Source organism: Poromitra crassiceps, assembly GCF_964638095.1.
Source record: "Poromitra crassiceps genome assembly, chromosome: 11".
In the NCBI taxonomy this organism is placed as follows: domain Eukaryota; kingdom Metazoa; phylum Chordata; class Actinopteri; order Beryciformes; family Melamphaidae; genus Poromitra; species Poromitra crassiceps.
This window is the reverse complement of record NC_139643.1, coordinates 23,771,753-23,790,770: the sequence shown is the minus strand read 5'-3', so window position 1 is coordinate 23,790,770 and position 19,018 is coordinate 23,771,753. Positions and strand designations below refer to the sequence as shown.

Genomic DNA, 19,018 nt, shown 5'->3' with positions numbered 1-19,018 from the left:
ATGCCCATTATCACCAAAAGTGTATTTTTATCTAGCTTTTAGGATCAACCAATCACAGCTTTTGAAATGATGACTCATACCTGGCAACGGGGTCAACCACACCTCCTCACTAAGATAGGAGTTTCTGTCCATTCCTTGCTCAGAGTTCTCTGAGAATGTTCTGGAATCACTCCTAAGCTAAGACTCCTTGCTAGGAATTTTTAGGCTAAGTTAGGAGCTCTCTGAGAGGATTCTCAGAATCTTTAGGCATACGGCCCCTGGTGACCTATGTGCTATCGGTCACGAAGAAACCTACGTTACAGGCATAGCCTGTGGTGTCACATTGAAGGCTGGGTTCACCCAGGCTAGCCTTCACGTGCTACTTGCAAACTCCTGCTTCTCAGTTCAGAGGTCAAATACAACTTGGTGCACAAACAAAACAAAGGTAGTTTTAGTTTTTGTCTTTGTTTTATTACAGCACAGAAATGTTTTGTACAGCAGCAACATAATGAAGAGGAAACAATGCGTAACATGCATGTAACTGATGTCTAATGAATGTATTAGTCAAAATTGTCTATTTGTTCACTACAAATTATTTGCACACAATGCATTAAAAGTAACACATGTATGGTCAATATTAACAGCTGAGTGACTAAGTAGTAAAATACAGCAAAAAATTGCATTTACACTTTCCAGGGCACTTAGAAACCTATAACCGTGACCCATTTATAGAAGAATCAACTCAAACTCCTGAGAAAAGGACTCCTGCTGAGAAAAAGCAAACTTCATGGACCAGGGGAGCTACTGACCCCAAGGGCAGAACAGCTGCTGGGACAGGCGAGGACGAGCTACGGGTGAGGCCGCACAGCGGCCGAGCCCAGGCATCGAGAGCACGCAGCGCGCAAGATGCCTAGTTTGTTACAATTACATTTGACAAATTCAAGGTGGCGATTGGACTTGATGTCTCAACTGTAATAAATGATGCATTATGACGGCGGTGCCACGAGCAGCCATCCTCTTGTTCACCCCAGGCACACACTTTCTGATCCCAGTTAAAAAACAAGAATACAGAATGTTTCTATGTGTGTGCGTGTGTGTCTATGTGACCTCCTGGCTGCTGTGGGTAGTGCTATCACTAATTGGCCATTTGTGGTAATTTAATCAGCCATAATGACCTAATTAAAATATCCAACCCCACCGTCTGCTTGGGACCTCTGCCGGTACCCATACAAAATGTGAAAGTTGTCAGCCAGGCAGACAGTGGCCAAGAAAATGGGAATAGGAATACATATACAGACAGATGTGCGAGATAAACTTTTTATAGCTTATAACTTTTTATTTTATACAACTTTCAAAACAGACTTACACGGTGCATTATAATAAAAACAGAACACATGCTATAGAAAGAGACACATTATGAATCATAAAGGGAGTACAAAAATATGGACGTAGCCGCCATAAGATCACCCATTGGTTAGTGGACTGTTCTGATGACAATCCGACTTCTTTTTTGCAGGCAGTGGCACTGCTGGCCACTAGAAAGAATGCAGGTTTAAGGCACTTCTGCATTGGCTTCATTTTTCAGCACCGGAGGTTGCCCCTTGGTAAAAACAAACAAACACACAAAAAATAAACATGAAAATAATTGTGAGATATATCGGACTGCATTTGTTTCAGGTAATGTTCCTCTACAAATCCATCACCTCCAGCTGATTATGAATGAGCTTTATTTGTCACTGTTACAAAAACAAGTTAAGAACAACGAAATTGAAGCAATCCCCTAGGTGCGTTAGACAAGACAATACAATAAGTCAACGTAATAAGGTATTAAAGTAACAAGGTAATAAGGATAAAAGTGTTCAGTGTGTAAAAGTATGAGGTAATAAAAAGTAAAAAAAAGTAAAAGTGTCTAGTTTCAAGTTTGTTTCGTGTACACTCCTGTACACTCTATACATTCGAGACGGTCATTCCACTTAGCATATTTCACAGTCCTATATACATTAAGGCATCGACAATTTACTTGGTTCTGTGTGCACATTTTTTGAGCATTCTATATACATTAAGGCACAGTATATCTAAGATAACTGAGGGCGGTCGCTATACTTTTAGCATATTGCACATTCTTATACATTAGGCACAGAGTATCTATGATAACTGTGTTAGGGCATGTTGAGCGCAGCTATGGCTCTTGGAAATAAACTGTTTCTGAACCGGCTCGTTCGTGCCCTCATCGCTCTGTAGCGTCTGCCCGAGGGCAGCAGTTCAAAGTGATTATGATGCCTTTATATCTTTTTCCAAACCCAAGTCATGGCCAAAGAAAAATAATCATCAACCCAAGACAGATGATTATTTTCCTGAAATAGATTATGATTTACCTGTGTGCCTGGAGGCAGCTTTGTCCTTGTCCTCCTTCAATGCATGTTTCTTCATACCGCTTATGTGCTCCAGGCGATTGGAACCTCGGTAGACCATCTCCGTATGGTGATCATCCTGAGTATGACACGCACACACACGCGCACGCACACACGCACACACGCACACACACACACACACACACACACACACACACACACACAGAGCTTTTAAATTACAGCAATAAAAACAACAAGAACAGGAAAAGATCACGTGTCATAAGTGGAAATAAATAATACTGTCAACAGGTTAACCCATTGATACCTGATGCAGCATTTGCGTGTATATCCCTCATTTGTGTGTGCACAAATGCTGCATCAGGCATCAATGGGTTAAAGGATAAGTTCACCCAAAAATGAAAATTCAGTCATTATCTATATCTACTCACCCCATGCAGATCGAAGGATGAGTGAAATTCAACCAACCCCCCCCCCCCCCCCCCCACAAACACACACACACACACACACACAAACACAAACAACAGTCCTGGATTTTCACAGCAAAACACCGTTGCAGCATTCTCCTAAACAATTGAAATGGATGGTAACCAACTTTCAAACATAAAAACAACAGGGGGGGAAATGGCTGCATAGTGAGATGCCAGGTTGACTTGAAAAGAGGTCAATGACCCCGTTTTTAGCTGAGATCTTCACTGTAGCCATAGGAAGGAGGAGGGAGGCAGCAGCTCAGTGAAGATTTGGGCTAAAACAAGGTGTAAAATCAAGTGAACGTGGCATCTCGGGGCTTCTCAAGACTTGGATTATGGCAGTATGGAGGCTTTTTCAATGTTTGAAAGTTGGTCACCATTCACTTAATCTGTTTAGGAGAATTCTGCAACGGTGTTTTGCAGTGAAACTCCATAAAAAAAATTTTTTTTCACATACAAAAGTTACAAAACTACATAAAATCCAGACAATAATAAAGGCGAAAGAAATGTTGACAGGAGAGGCCAAGAAGCCATATGCTTATACAATGGACCTCCCCTGAGACAACTAACCAATCAGTAGACAACAAAATAAATACATGAAAAACAATATGGGGGGAAAAAAAAAGAAACATAGACCTATAACAAGAAATGAATTAAATGTGACGACAATTTCCTTTTCAAATTTTCTAAAGATACCAAACCCTTAATAATGTGGACTTTGGTGTTCCATATCTGTACACAATGTCTGAGGGAGTACTGGCCATGTTTCCTTTTGTAAAAAGGAAGGTGAAGATGATCAACCCGTCTAGTATTATATTATATTAATGAAGCCGTTTTCATTATTGGGTGAACTGATCCTTTAACAGCGCTGTTTGAAGGCTCTGACCTGAAATTCAACTTCGACCAAGCTGCAGTCGATACCCTTCACCACAACCGTCCTCTGGATCCCATTGAACTCCACGTTGGCGCTCTGTTTGACCATGTACTGCGTGAGAGGCGGGTTTGGCCACGCATTCAGATACTCCTGAACGAAGGTCCTGTGCAGGCCCTCTGGAATGTCCTCGCATACGTCTTTCACTGCCACAGACAAGAGAAAGACACAAGGGCTTTAGCACCGTCCTCTACTCACTGGAATGTCCTGTTAGTGCACATATGAACATCTGATGTTTGATTCCAACTGGGGCCACCCATGCTCAAAATGTAAACACTCAAGAGGAGTGCTGTGGGTCGCTTTGGACTAAAGTGTCCAAATGTACATGGACATACATGGACATTATCCCACGAACATTATGCTACCCCCCCTACCCTATGTCACTTAAAGCAGTGGTTCTCAACGTGGGGTCCTTGCGGGGGGTACCAGGAGGTCCCTAGCAAAAAAGGGAACAATTTATTTTCACTATCCCATCCTTAAAGGAGGACTTACCCCCTAGATATGTATCAGAACAGTGATTTGAAAATACCTATGGAAAAAACCAAGAAATGACATATGCTCTTGTCTATACTAAACTCTTTGGCTGTGTTCAAGTCAAGACTTTTTTTCGGAAATCGACGCCATTACAGTTTGCCTACCGCCTCAAAAATAATTTATTTGAGAGGGGCAATATCTTTATAAATATCAACAACTAGCCAACGCTGGTGGTCTGTATGGAAAGAGTGTTGCTGAAAATGGTTGAAAGTGATATCAATTTGGCCATTCAGTGGCGAACTAGAAATTTAATTATTTTTGTCCCATTTTGTCCCATGTGTGTGTGCGTGGCTTGTCTAAACTTACGTTAAAAGAGCCTCGCTGCTCGCAGCACACAGCACAGTGAGGACAAACGCCCCGCTCTCAGCTTATGTAATCACAAAGCGAGATTTCTCCATTTCTCCATTCCCTCGTCCCATTTGCCATAAATCGCGCCATCAAATCCGTTTTTAATTTTCGTTTCTCCCTTTTCCATGATTCTTTGCAAAAGTTTTCCTCTCAGCGCAGTGCAGGCTGTGCCTCCTCCCTCCTGCCAGACCCCGGCTGGCGAAACAGCCTGCTGCATGCATGGGGCGCTCTGTAACCTCACGGAGCAACAAACAAACACAGAGAAATAGCTGGTGTGCGATTTTTCTGCTCAATACAGTCTGAGATTGGGTACAGGATTGAGGGAATCCCGCATCTGTTTGCGAATGTGCGACTGGACAGGACGCTTTTCACAGTAGCTGAGTAGCCTGCTATAATCGGAGCGAGGTGAGTGCACAGCTGCAGATCTCTCCTCCTCCTCCCCCATTCAGTCTACTGCTGCGCGCCCCCGCGGGTGCATGAGAGCAGACTCTCCCGTTTGACTGGCCGGCAGAAAGTGCTTCCAAGTCGGACTGATAATATAAACAACATAATTAGAGCTTATCCAGGTAAGATATTAATAATGTAATGACACATTCAGCGATAAACTAACTATAATTAAGACATGTGCCAACTTTGACGACGTTTGGTTCAGTATTTTAAGAGCAAACAGATTTTTTTTTACTTCAGTTAGAGCCCTCTGGAGCCTGATATACTAAGTGAGGTTTTTCCATCTTGCCTAGTTGTATAGGCTTTGGAGATGCACCAGATGCACGCGCTAAACCCACCGTGACGTCAGGTTGTACCAAATATCCCATTCATTTGAGAAAAGAAAAAAAAGCAGTCTTCCACCCTTAGAATTTATCATTGTGTATAGATTTAGGACCTTCTGATTTTAATGTGAACTATGTGCGCACAAGCCTTCGTGCGTCCAGGGACGACGGATGCGAATTAGCTTTTAGCTACAATCTGACACTGCACATTTGCTGTGAACTGTCCCTGATTTAAATAAACAATAAAATAAAAAAATAAAAAAATAGAGGGCGCTTATGCCAGGTATGCTGCTGAAAAATGATACAAATGGTAAAATGGCAACAGTTTGGTGTCAAATGTGGAAATTCTGACCAGAATTCTTCACACATCACCCCCAAAGTCATATATATTGGTTAAAAGCTGAAAAAAAGTGTTTTGGAGGTAAGTTCTCCTTTAAGTAAAGCCTCTTTTACAGGCCATTTACACCTGGTGTTAACATGCGTTTTCTGCCATCAGATTGTATTTGATCACTTCAGCCTGATTCCATTTACACCTGGCGTTAACATGCATTTTCTGCAATCTGATTGCAATCAGATTGCAGAAATGGTTGGAGGAGAGAAAGGAGAGAAAGAGAGAGGAGCTGCAGGGAGGCTCACTCTGCACACACTTTGAAAAACCCCTGGCTTAGACACTTAGCACTCTCGTCACCTTTAGAAGAAATCCCACCACATTCATCCACAGCTGTTCCCCATTGACTTGACTGTAAAACAGAATACTGTGAAAACGCAAAGGTTAGACAAAGGTAATATTATTTCATTATGTGTACTTGAGATATTAATACAGATTACTGGAGGTGTTGGTGGCAACAGTGGATCCCCAAGGTACAGTAGGGCACATTGAAAACGGACTCCTCTTAAACCTCTGTGGAGGCAGCGGACACGCTAAAATGTTCTATGAAAATGTTACAAAATCTGTCCTCATATTTTGCCATAGTCACTCAACTTCTGTATGAATCCTGCTGCCTTGGTCCACCCTGACTTGTGTCATAATTGTGGTTGATATGGAGTCTTTTCTGTAGACTTAGGATGCAGATGAGTGTCAGTTTCAGGGCAGATGAATGGATGAAGCAGAGGAGGAAGAGCAAGAACAGTCGATGTGTCGAAAGTGTGTGTATTCTGCAGACTAACTTACGTGGTCGCAACACCAGGCGAAGACTAGGCAAGGAAACGTAGAAGGGGGCGTTATCGTCATAGAACACCAGGAACCTAGAAAATAAATTTGGCATCAAACCATATCTTTACTGAATCAATCTAACTGCATTTTATCTGAGAAATTGTGATGCATTAATTAAACACACACACACACACACACACACACCCCCACACCCCTAGAGATAAGCATGCTCACTGTCTGAAACACATAAATACACACACACACCTCATTTTGTTCTTTCTATTGGGGAGTTCTCCCAGGACACCGGGGCAGAAATGGGCCTGGTCTTTGTACTTGGCCGCCACACGAGCACCGATGTACAGCCGGTCCACCGCCGGGGTCTTGTCGTTGGCAAGGTGGTTTCCGGAGACCCGTTTCTTCGGCTTGTGCCCTTCCTCTATGTCTTCAAACTGAACCTTGTACTTCTTCCTACCGTCTGCGAAGGATACAACGCCAATGAATAAAGGCGGTCTAATCTTTACTTGTTTGAGGTTAATACATACAGTACAAGTATATAATTCATCCTTCGATTCAAATGTTTGCACTCATATCCTGACACAACACTGACAAACTCCTCATCTTTGTGGGGGTACTTAGTTTGAAATAATTTGCCAGAGTCACAATGTATAAAACTTTAACTTTGTGTCATTTCCCACCAGGTCTGTCCTGTCTCTGAGGGAAATGGTATGTTGTCACTGTGTTCTACTGAGACCAGATCGTTTGTAACCCTGGGGAAGGACTATATATATATATATATATATATATATATATATATATATATATATATATATATATATATATATATATATGACAATTGATGTACTGTATGTTTGTGCACCAGTGACTTGATTTAAATGACATGACTCTCCTCTCTTGAGACATGTTATGTTATAGGACCCGCTAGTCTCACTAGCACTATCGATAAGCTCAGACAGGACTGATTTTTGGGGTTTGAGAAATTATCAATCGATCCTTATCGACACCAGGTCTTGATCCCCATCCCTATCACCACCACCACTGACTCCCCAGAGCAGCTATGCTTTGGAGCACCCTAACTGTGGAGCTTCGACTGGCCAAAACAGTGGCTACATTTACACGCAGAGTAACCCGACTATTGGATAACGGCCATACACCAGATCTTATTCAGGTTAAGCTGTTTACATGCAACTTGATGCTGACTGAGTGTCGAGTGTTACCATGAATAAACCAATTAACACAGAAAGAATGGTCTGCCAGCAAAAAAAGTATAAGACCCCCACCCAGTTTGACTCTGGTATGGTAGGCTACTTCATTTACATGGGAAAGAAATGATAATCCTAGTCATTTCAATTGTAACTTGTGTTTTTCGTTTACTCAATGTAGGGGTATCTCTCTCTCTCTCTCTCTCTCATGAACGTAACATTTCTATGATCACCATTCAATAATTCCAGTAGCCTACCTGTACTGTAACATTTCTCAGCCATTGCTATAGCCTATCGTTTCTAGAATGAGTCAGTAAAAAGTAGGCATCCGGGTAGTGTTTTAGCGGTAGATTCCCTGCTACCAACACGAGGGTCGCAGGTTCGCACCCCCCGTGTTGCCTCCGGCTTGGTCGGGCGTCCATACAGGCACGATTGGCTGGGGTCTGCAGGTTGGAAGCCGGATTGAGGGTGTGTGTCCTGGTCGCTGCACTAGCGCCTCCTCTGGTCGGTCGGGGCGCCTGTTCGGGGCGGTAAGGGAACCGGTGGGAATAGCGTGATCCTCCCACGTGCTACGTCCTGCCGGTGAAGCTCCCCGCCGTCAGGTGAAAAGAAGCGGCTGCATGTGTCGGAGCCGGAGGAGAAACATGGTGCTAGTCTCGGCTCTTCCGAGATGGTCAGAGGGTGGAGCAGCGACCGGGGCAGCAGGGGACAAAACTGGCCAAGTACAATTGGGGAGAAAATGGGGGGGGGGATCAGAAAAACTCGGTGGAGTGAGGCAGATTTGTAGTAGCCATTTGGTTTCAGCGAGGAACATGAACAACCCTACAACCCTGTGAGGGACAAATGAGACAGGCAGGATTCCTGTGAAAAACAATGCACGTGTCGTCTTACGCCTTAGTTTGATCTCGCATATTTTTCCACGTTGCCAGAGGTAGTCGCTCCTCTTGGCGAAGACGGTCATGCCTTCGATGATAGGATCCAATGGAAGGTTAGGGGGGCGAAAGCTGGGTTGGTTGGGGGCTTGGGGACGACTCGCCACTACAAGTGGCACCGGCTCTGTCGACAAAGAAAGAACCACAAAAACACGGTTACATTCAAACTGACAAGCAAGATGGAGTGCAACATGTCTGAACGTTCACGGGCATCACTGATGTCCAATGAAGACCAACTATCTCCAAAGCTCTCCCCGCACATGTCAAGGGTTCGGAGGTCATGGAAATTGCTCTATGGAGGTTTAACGAAGCTGCTTTACATGTAGACGACCACGTTCAGATTCAGTGAGAAAATGCCATACTTCCTGCTCGTCTTTGACAGGAAGCGATACGCAAACATAAGGAATAATTTCCGGGTACAGCACAGTACTGGAGTCTATCACTCCAAACTGAGAAAGCTGGAAGGTTACCTTTCTTTGGATCCTGCACTGTACCGGTTGTTTGTTTTGCTGCCGTGTCCTTTGCAACATTCGTGGCTCCTTGTGGTGTGGCGTTCCTTTTGGCGTGTCGCCTTGACGCTTTTTTTGCAGCAACCTTGCTGAGCTTTCTACTTTTCCGGTGCGTTCCTGTCGACTTGTTTGACCACGTCTCCGAGCTCGAGTTCGAGCAATCGGGATCACTGGCGTCGTCTGTCGGTTCCCACTGTGTGTCAGAGTCACAAGTGCTCTGGTGCTCCTCTTCTCCACTGCTCTCCGGCTGAGTCATTGGTTTGGGCTTGTCACGTAGTCTGGGTCTCTGGTCCTCCTCTTTACTGCTGTCCGGCTGTGGCACTGGTTTGGTCTTCTCACGTAGTCTGGTGCTCTTCTTCTCCTCTTCTCCACTGCTGTCCGGCTGAGACACTGGTTTGGGCTTCTCGCGTAGTCTGGTGCTCTTCTTCTCCTCTTCTCCACTGCTGTCTGGCTGAGACACTGGTTTGGTCTTCTCACGTAGTCTGGTGCTCTTCTTCTCCTCTTCTCCACTGCTGTCCGGCTGAGACACTGGTTTGGGCTTCTCGCGTAGTCTGGTGCTCTTCTTCTCCTCTTCTCCACTGCTGTCTGGCTGAGACACTGGTTTGGTCTTCTCACGTAGTCTGGTGCTCTTCTTCTCCTCTTCTCCACTGCTGTCCGGCTGTGGCATTGGTTTGGGCTTCTCGCGTAGTCTGGTGCTCTGGTGCTCCTCTTCTGCACTGCTGTCTGGCTGAGGCATTGGTTTGGGCTTCTCGCGTAGTCTGGTGCTCTTCTTCTCCTCTTCTCCACTGCTGTCTGGCTGAGGCATTGGTTTGGGCTTCTCGCGCAGTCTGGTTCTCTGGTCCTCCTCTTCACTGCTGTCCAGCTGTGGCACTTGTTTGGGCTTCACACGTAGTCTGGTCAAGACTACCACTGGCATTTTCCCACTGTTCAGTTGTCCTTGTGATGTACCAGGTCTGTTAGTGCTCAGAGTGCTGAACACCTGAGTCTCAGGGGAAACAGCCGCCTCATATGGCGATTGAGGCATAGTATCTACAAAGATAGGAAAACATAAATTAGGTGAAATTATAGCTTGCAAAAATCTTGAAGCTAAAGTTGCGATCAGTAAACAATACACGGACCTGACCTCTTTTTTTGTGCGATTGTCTTTCTGTATTGTTTTTGTCTTCTAACTATTGTTATGACTGCTACGCTGCATTCTGTGTGTGTTATATTACCTGGCTGCAAACCAATTTCCCTGCAATGGGACAATAAAGTTACCTTTGACCTTTGACTTTTCTTCCACTAAGTCAAATTCATTGTATGCAATATGATTAGTTACTGTGGCCAATAAAAGTGAATCAGAATCTGTGTGTGTACTACTGTGTACATGTGCTTTCCTTAACAGAGCATAATGATCAGGTGGCTCCTTACCACATTCCATGGCATCATCGTCGTCATCGTCGCAGCTGCCCACGTTTTCAGCCTCAGAATCTGTGTCTCTGTACTCCAACCCCAGCACACTGTACAGCTGCTTCACTCGAGCTTCATATTCTACCACCGCTCTGCAGGACAAAATCAATGTTACCGGTGAGAGTTGAACATGAATCAAGCAAGCAAAATCTTCTGGGCCCAGTTGCACAAAGCACCTTAGGTTAAGATTATTTCCCTTAGAGTCAGAGTTAAGGTGTCCGTAAAATAGAATCGGCTGCACAAAACACCCTTAAATCTTGTGCTTATGTTTTCCTTAAAATGTTTAACCTTATGGAGAAGATTTAAGGGTGTTTTGTGCAGCCGATTCTATCTTATGGACACCTTAACTCTGACTCTAAGGGAAATCTTAACCTAAGGTGCTTTGTGCAACTGGGCCCAGAACTCTGAGGAAAGACTAGACTATACTCCTACTACTAACAAGCTAGACTCTAGCTTGTTAGTAGTAGGAGTATAGTGCTAGATGCTAGAGGCACCTGGTTACTCTTCACTATATCCCGGCCATTATTGATGGTTATTTATTAAAAAAATATCATTGTGTAAAAATTCTGTGAGAGCACCAATAATCAGGGAAGGAAACCCTGTATTTGCATTTTATTTTGATCACAGTCTTGTTTTAATAAAAGAAAGGTGCTTATTTTGACATCTCGACATGTGCTTTTGGCTTACAACTGAACATTCAGCCCAGTAGAAAATACAGAGATATATTGTTTATCGCCATTCAGCCTGAAAATACAGAGATGCGATTTTTGGTACATATCGCAGAGCCTTAAAACCAAGGGCCCCTGAGTTTTGAAAACACTGTGCTTGCTAAAGTTGCTATGCTTCTTCATTACTCCTCTGCAAGATGCTGTTAATCTCCATCTGGCTTTTATGAGAGGGTGAAAGAACAGAACACTCACTCGCACTGCCTGAGGAGGGCCTCAGCCTGTTTCTCCCTCTGTTCACCCAGAGACAGCAGCAGACGGAGCTTCGTCAACACTTCTGAATCTGGCTCCAACCGGTCTTGGTCCTCTATCTCCATCTCCACCTTCTCCCTGATCCACTTCATTAGCTCATCAGTCACCTCGATCTCCTTCCCTTGATCAGCCTCCATAATCACTGCAACACATTTTAAAAGGATTGCATGAGTCAATGAGGCTCCGCTCTCCAACGGTTACGGTTATAGTATGGCTGTACTCTAACGTTAGTAGGACACAGCAATATAAAAACAGGAAGTCTTAACATGGCGACTGTTAAATAATGCTAGCACGTTACTTGCCCATAAGGTTAAACATGGTGTGTGTGGATCACTAACGTTTGAAGCCTGCCATCCATTCAGGAGCTACACACTGCCAGGATGCTAAAAACTGGTCACAGAAAATTATGGCTGACCCCACACATCCAGGACATAAACTTTTCAGGGTCTCCTCCCCCACGGCAGAAGACTTATGCAGTACCAGAACCTTCCGTCACAGGGACAGCTTCTTCCCAACTGCTATCCACCTCTTCAATGAGACCTGAAAGCCCCCCCCCCCAAAATCAGGACTTTGCCACCCCCCCGCTCCCTAACCTGACGCTGATGGATTTATGATTTATGGTCATATTTTCACAAAATGGATAATTTACAGGACACCGTGTCCTGTAAATTATCTCCCGAGTCCCGATGTTATTAATTATTGTAACCCCGGGTTAAACCCCTAGTCAAGAATATTGACCTGTCACTTACTTTATAGTTTGGTAACACTATAGTTGCTATAGCGCATGCTGTAGCATGTATTTTAAACCTACAATCCTGGCTCCCCTGGCCAGTGACACTTAGAATGAAGGGTTAGAACAAAAAGACGTGTTCCGTATTGAACTGATATGGGACACGCTTTGTCCCGTATTCGAGGTACACTCCGCAGCAGAGTCTCCACTCAAGCCCGCTGCCACCGCTGCCTCTCCCCCTATGTAGCCGGTGTCGTTACAGCAGCCTGAGAAAGAGGCTGTGGACAGTGTGCAGGACACAGGGAGCACTCAAAGTTCCTCACTCACCAGGCATCACATTGCCATTTGTTTTTTCACATTGTCAATACATTTAGATGTGATAATAAAGGCTTCGAGAGCCTGGTTTAGGTACCTTGAAAGTGCTTGAATTTTACTCTTAAGCTGTACAAACCCTGCTTACAACAGTAGGCTATTGCAGGTGTAAGACTTGTTACATAATCAGAGATATCCTCAGTCTAAATCCATAGTTTTCAATAGCCTAATCCTTTAATTCAGAAGATTTCATCTGAAATCTAAAATGTTCTGCACTAATGATGTAAACTCTTGCAGGTCTGTTCTATTCAAAAGAATAGCTATGTAAAATTGTGGTTTGCACTGTTCATTCGCTACATGCCAATGTGAAGATAAATTATATCAAAATGTCATTTGCACTACTGTTTATTGTTTTTCTGAAAATGTTTAACTTTATCCATTGCGCAAAAAAAGGCAAAAACTGATCAAAACCAGGTTTGTGTGTCTGCTTGTATTAATGGGTAAATGGTTGAAGCCATTAGTTACCCCCCCCCCCCCTCCCGTTCCTTATTTCCATTTCAAGAAGTTGGCAACCCTAAAACTGGGGGTAACCCGCCATCAAAACAATAAGGCAGATGTGAATTTTGTAAACAAACAAGACACGTGTGGTCTGAGCTTCGGTTTTTAGCCATTTTAGATACTAAATTGCTGCTTTGACTGTAATGTGAAAATAGGATTGTTTTTGCTATCGGTGCTGTGATCACTGCGCTGAATACTGCACAAAGACAACATTTACTTAACCTTGCAAGGCAGCTGGATTCGCGCCCATCTGGCAGCGGCAGGTTATGTTTCCTCACTATGCCTATTAAATTAATCTTGAAGTCTAGCATAATTTAATACGAACACATCTAACGCTACACATTACGTAACGTTACATTTTCATCATCTTACCAGTTGTTCTGTGTGGCTTCCTGCTTCAAAAAGACATTCACTTCCCACCGATAACGTTATGAGACAGTTATCAGACACGTCGTTAGCCGAAGTTACCTAGCGTTAAGCTAAACGTTAGCGTTAGCTAATTTGCTTTGAGGTGAGAGTAATGTTAGCTAGCACCCGTCGATACTCAGTCCATTGCTTTCAGCGTAACATATATGACTGGACAAAAAAGGACAATTTCTCTGCTAGAAGCTATGGTTAATAATAGTGGTCTGACCACATGAAACTAGTTATGTTTACTAGTTATGGTTACTGCTAGGAGGAGGAAGGAAGTCTGTTCTTCTTCTTTTTCTTCTTCTGCTTCTGCTTCTTCTTCTTCTACTGGCTAAATTCCGGCAGACTGGATGCCTTGCAGCGTTCTATTATACAATCTATGCTTGCAGCACATTGCTGCGTCTCACAGGTTGGGAATATATTGCTGTTCGTAGTGTTTCTATTCTAGCCGGTTATTATATCATAAGGTAGCCTATTTATACAGTATATTGCTCGAAGCCCAAGCCAAGTAGGGAGCCTCATCAATACAATCGCTTTTTGATTTTTAGTCTATTATTCAGCTTTGAGGACTCACACGGATTCACGCAAAAAAAAAAAAAACATTACACAAAGGAGGCTACATCACGTATAATACATGCAAATCTTTTATTGTACAAAACAATCAGCTCCACTCCTATAGTTAGTCATTCCATTCTCTGTCTTTTATGAAGTAGCCTAGTACTTTTTGATTCAGAGAGTTTTTCCTTTAATTTGCTACTAAAGCTGTGTCTTCTGTTTGACATCGACATGCAATAGCTATAGAAGCTGCCTAATGTTGTCCTTCTGTCTGAGGATTGCAGTCCCAGTGTTTCCTTTCAGGAACAGGATCTGTGAGCTCTCATCCAGTGATGCGGTGGTAGACTTTACTGAGGAGCCTATACACTGTGTGACCCATCACAAATACAGTTCAGCACTAAATAATGCTCAAACCCTTGGATGGATATAGCCCTGTGTTATGCATGGAAATGGTAACTCATTCCATTAACAGGTTATCCTAAAGAGACATTTAAGTCAAATGCACCCAAAATCAACCTAGGCTACTACATCCCTTGTGGCTTCCATGAAAGCTTAACAGCTTCTTTGGTTGGTGTCACAGGATGTGTGCATCGCCACAGTGGAACAGTGTCCCTGTGTGATGTGCAGACTCCTGAGCCATATATCCCATTTAGCAGTTGGCACACTCCAGAAGCTGTGTGTGTGTGTGTGTGTGTGTGTGTGTGTGTGTGTGTGTGTGTGTGTGTGTGTGTGTGTGTGTGTGTGTGTGTGTGTGTGTGTGTGTGTGTCTGTCTGTGTGTGTGTGTGTGTGTCTGTGGTCTCTCCTGCCTCTCGGCCGATTTGCGTCGGTTTGTCACGTGCCTTTTGCGTCTGACGCGCATGGTCCCCTTGTGCGTCGTATTTGGATGCACGCGGTTGCGGTGAGGCATCCTGGCGCACTGGGGTTGGGGTTAGGGGTAAAGGTCAGTGACGCCTTGGGGTTAGGCACTGTTAGCCACTTGGTTGGGTTAGGTTAGGGTTTGGATATGGGTCAAGGTTAGGGATGGACGCCCCTGCAGCAAGGTATAGGCATGCTTCGCCCCATGCCTCCCCTCCGCACGGGGGGTTCTGAAGGTTGGCCTTTCCAACGCTGGGGTCCGCTTGGCTCTCAAAGCCCCGTTGCGCGGTAGCTAGGCTGCCCAGGTGCCTGACTCCCAGGGCGCCGTCACCTCCGGTGCAGGTGTATGTGGCCTTGTGCATCCTAAGCCAACGTGCCCTTGACGCACAAGGGTATTGTGCACATCCATACCGAGGCAAAAAGCGGCACAAATGGATTGTGGTGGGAGTGAGAGTGGGGCGGCCTCTCGGTCTCAGGTGATCTGCTCCTCCTGGTAGGTGGAGGTGGAGATGGAGCCGTAAGGGTCCACCACCGTCTGGGCGCAGCGCACCACCGTCACCAGCAGGAAGAAACACAGCAGGCCGAGGAAGAAGAGAGCAAAGCCCAGGTCCACATCCACCTCCAGCTGGGGCAGGACGGGTCGAGGCCGAGCAGCCTGGTCCATGTGGGTGATGATGATGATCACCGAGTCTTTTTTTTTCCACAGGTTTGTTTGTTTTTGTCGTCAGTGTCTTAGTGTGTTAGTACAGGGATGTGAACATACGCGCTTCCGTTGATGGTGATGGCTGAGACACGACCAGCGTATCACAAACAAATTGAAGGAGCTGACACCGGGCCTCTGAACACACACGCATAACACTTGTTATTGTAGCAGGGTCTTGGCGTCCATCGATGGTAAACACATAGCAGGTCTTATTGCACGAATGCCACACAGGTCCATCTCAGACAGTCTCCTGTGACAGTGGAAACATACAGTTGTTCATGAGCTTTGACCAGGCTGTTTCAGCCATTGACTGTAGCCTACATAATATATACTGTATTTACAGTTTATGAAGCTGAAAAGCTTCCACACTGCACATTTCCCCCCGAAATATTACTATTTTCACACGGGACAAGAAAACATTATGCCACATACATACTTAATATATTGTTCTAAGAGCAGTGATTCTCAAACCTTTTCATATCAAGGACCAATGTAGTCCACATTAAGCCACGGGCATCCATATGATTAGATTTTGTCTTTCTGACCCAAGAGAATATTTTTACTGTCAGATACTGTATGATTTTGTCCAGAACGGCATGATTGTCTGTATTTTATGTAGACAGATAACAGTTAAACTATGATCAATATTTCTACATTATCTAATGGTGTTAACTTCTTGTAAATGAAATAATGGTGAAGTTGAACAATTTATGAATTTGCTGGGGACCCCCCTCCCTCAAGGACCCCTGGTGGCCCACAGAGCCCAGGTTGAGAAACACTGTTCTAGGCTTATTTACATCATGTCTGTCTCCATCATTTCTCTGCCTGGTTGGTATTTTGAGGAACACAGCACAACAAAGCCTTGAACGTCTTAACAAAACAGATCCATGCTGATAAGCTGACACCAAATGTGTGACCAAAACTTCATAGGAAGTTACTTAGTTATTTCCCTTGATTTTTTTATTTATTCTTAAAGGCGTGAAACATTTACATCTTTAAGGTCTTATATATCATGATGTAGTATCATCAATACTATATCATGATACAATTGTAATCACTGTTAATAGCTGGCAGGGACAGACAACTTCAAGGAGAAGAACCAACTTAGCGATATAAATAACTGAACACACCCCCCCCCCTATATTATAATAAATCCTTAAATAATAACAACTCATTTCGAAGATATCGGCTCAAACTCACCAGTCTCCTTGCATGGTGGTAAATGGCACAAGTCCTCACTGCTGCAGAACCTGTCCCGACCATGAAAAGCTTCCATAGTATCTCTGCCATAGCCTGGGTTCCCACAGAGTTCCTTATTACTCGGGTTACATAAGACAGTGATCTGTTACTGAACACTTCACTCTCCCCCCTCTTCTTCTCCTCCTCATCATCATCAGAGGAAAAATGAGCAGCACACATAATCCCCCCCCCCCCCCCTGATCGCGCACACATACTGTACACATGCAATATGCACAGGTACACACACTTGCACCTTGCGACCTCCCCCGGGCGTGTAAAGCCTTTATTAATACTTTAGCAGGAATTGAATAACGGCCTACACAGTATACCCTTTGTTCTCCTGTCAAAAGGCGATTCGGCCCCGTCACCTATTGGACTCCACCTCCACCATCATATCTCAGGCACCTGAGGCGACGCGGGGGCTCTTATTCTTCATGCGAAAGGCTGAAAAGGCGAGCTAAAGAGGGGAGGGGAAACTTTCATGTGACTGTGTGTGTGTGTGTGTGTGGGGGGGGGGGTTAAGATTTAAGGGGAGGAGCAAAGACGCAACACAGAAGGGGGGCGTGGAAAGGAAAGGACAGGGGAAACAGGAGACGCATTAGCAATTAAATTGTGGTGCCAGACGCAAAGAGCCTGGAGGAAATTGACCCTACCAATTTAAAATGATGATGAGATTGTTACAGTGTGGAGGCTGCCAGTGAGGAGGACAGTGTGGACTGGAGGCTGCAGAGGGCAGCGGGCGATTGGGCAGGGTAAAGTGATCCTGCTCCGTATGCAATTAGCCAAGAGAGGAGAAAGGGACCGAGGAGGGAGACACCAAAGAAGAGCGAGCGCGGGTGTCACCTTGGCATGGATAGGAAGAGAGTCAGTCCAGAGAGTCGCTCCTGATCAACGTTTCCAATTATGGCCTTAGCTGATGTGGAGATTGACTTGATATTCTCTCTTTTCCAGGAACTGAAATGATTGATAACACAGAGGCGAATAATTGTGAAAATCTTTGAGATGATTTGACACAAACAGCTCTGCATCCCCAAGGTGTGCCAGCCAAGTGCTGCTCGGTGTGTCACTACCAGGCCGTGCCATCTGATATGACGATGATAGTTGCACAGAGCTCTTGTTGCGGTTGTATGATACTGTAGCCGGGGAGAGACTATTTTAACATGCAGGCTGCAGGCATATTATCGTTATCCATCCTCGCCACTGGAGCAGTCCACAAGTGTTGCAAAATACTCATTTTCCATCCGGGTTTACATTTCAGTTTCAACTACAAGTAAGTCTTGTCTGGTTAAAAAGGATTAAAGGCAGCATGCAAAAATTGTTAAGGATAAGATGATGTGGTTCAAATTCTATAATTGGGGAAATAAACTCTGCAACCTACAATAATACAATAGAGTTATAAAGGGCAAACCTGACAAAGCCAATTTGTTATCTAACAGTTCATTGTTATTTCTCCCCCCTCACAATCTCACCTTTATCATTTTGCATGTAATTTGAAAAATTGTGAACGTTGAAACACTTTGAAATGTCGGAAAACAACCGCTTAAAATTAAACATTTTTTTTTTTAAACCTCAGCAAAATTCTCTTTTCAGATTCAAATTCAGAGAAATCGACAAGGGCTCAGAATTGTTATCCACAACGTTCTTTATCTTATATCTCTGCAACACGACAAAATACAAAATAAAAACACTGTTGTAGAAGCAAAGCTCTTTAGAGGGAGATGCAGGTGACACACTTGGCGTCACCGCAGGTGATTGGTCTTTGTGTGCCGAGCCATAGGAGCGTTTAAGGTCACTAGAGGCCCATAGCATTACAATGCATGGAGTGTCTGACATGTTGGGGCACAAGGCAGCATATCGAAACCAAAACCAACTTGAAGGGAGGGAGAATTTCTTTTTCTTCTTTTTTTAACACACAACACTTGAAATGATGCTGAAGGCACTTGCAAACGACAAGCTAATATGAAATGTAAAACATGCTTTGGTGTCCCATTTTAAGGGACAGCTCACCCTAAA

At 44.3% G+C, this 19,018-nt stretch overlaps 1 protein-coding gene across 1 annotated transcript; it reads right to left on the bottom strand.

Annotated features, from left to right (window-relative positions):
* Window positions 1-460: 460 nt before the first annotated feature.
* setdb1a (SET domain bifurcated histone lysine methyltransferase 1a) lies at window positions 461-13,932 on the bottom strand. The gene is made up of 10 exons (XM_083645730.1): window positions 13,614-13,932; window positions 11,585-11,783; window positions 10,626-10,756; window positions 9,177-10,244; window positions 8,666-8,830; window positions 6,819-7,029; window positions 6,573-6,646; window positions 3,705-3,895; window positions 2,355-2,469; window positions 461-1,579 (listed from the first exon to the last, which is right to left on the bottom strand). The coding sequence occupies exons 2-10, from the start codon at window positions 11,776-11,778 to the stop codon at window positions 1,554-1,556; spliced, it is 2,175 nt and encodes a 724-aa protein (XP_083501856.1). The 5' UTR covers window positions 11,779-11,783; window positions 13,614-13,932; the 3' UTR covers window positions 461-1,553.
* Between the last annotated feature and the right edge of the window lie 5,086 nt (window positions 13,933-19,018).

Coding starts and splice junctions, on each gene's coding strand:
- setdb1a (XM_083645730.1), bottom strand. CDS start 11,778: ATGGAGGCTGATCAAGGGAAGGAGATCGAGGTGACTGATGAGCTAATG. Junction 7,030..8,665: donor ATGCGAGATCAAACTAAGGC/GTAAGACGACAC, acceptor TATCCTTCGCAG/ACGGTAGGAAGAAGTACAAG. Junction 1,580..2,354: donor AGCTGCCTCCAGGCACACAG/GTAAATCATAAT, acceptor GTTTTTACCAAG/GGGCAACCTCCGGTGCTGAA.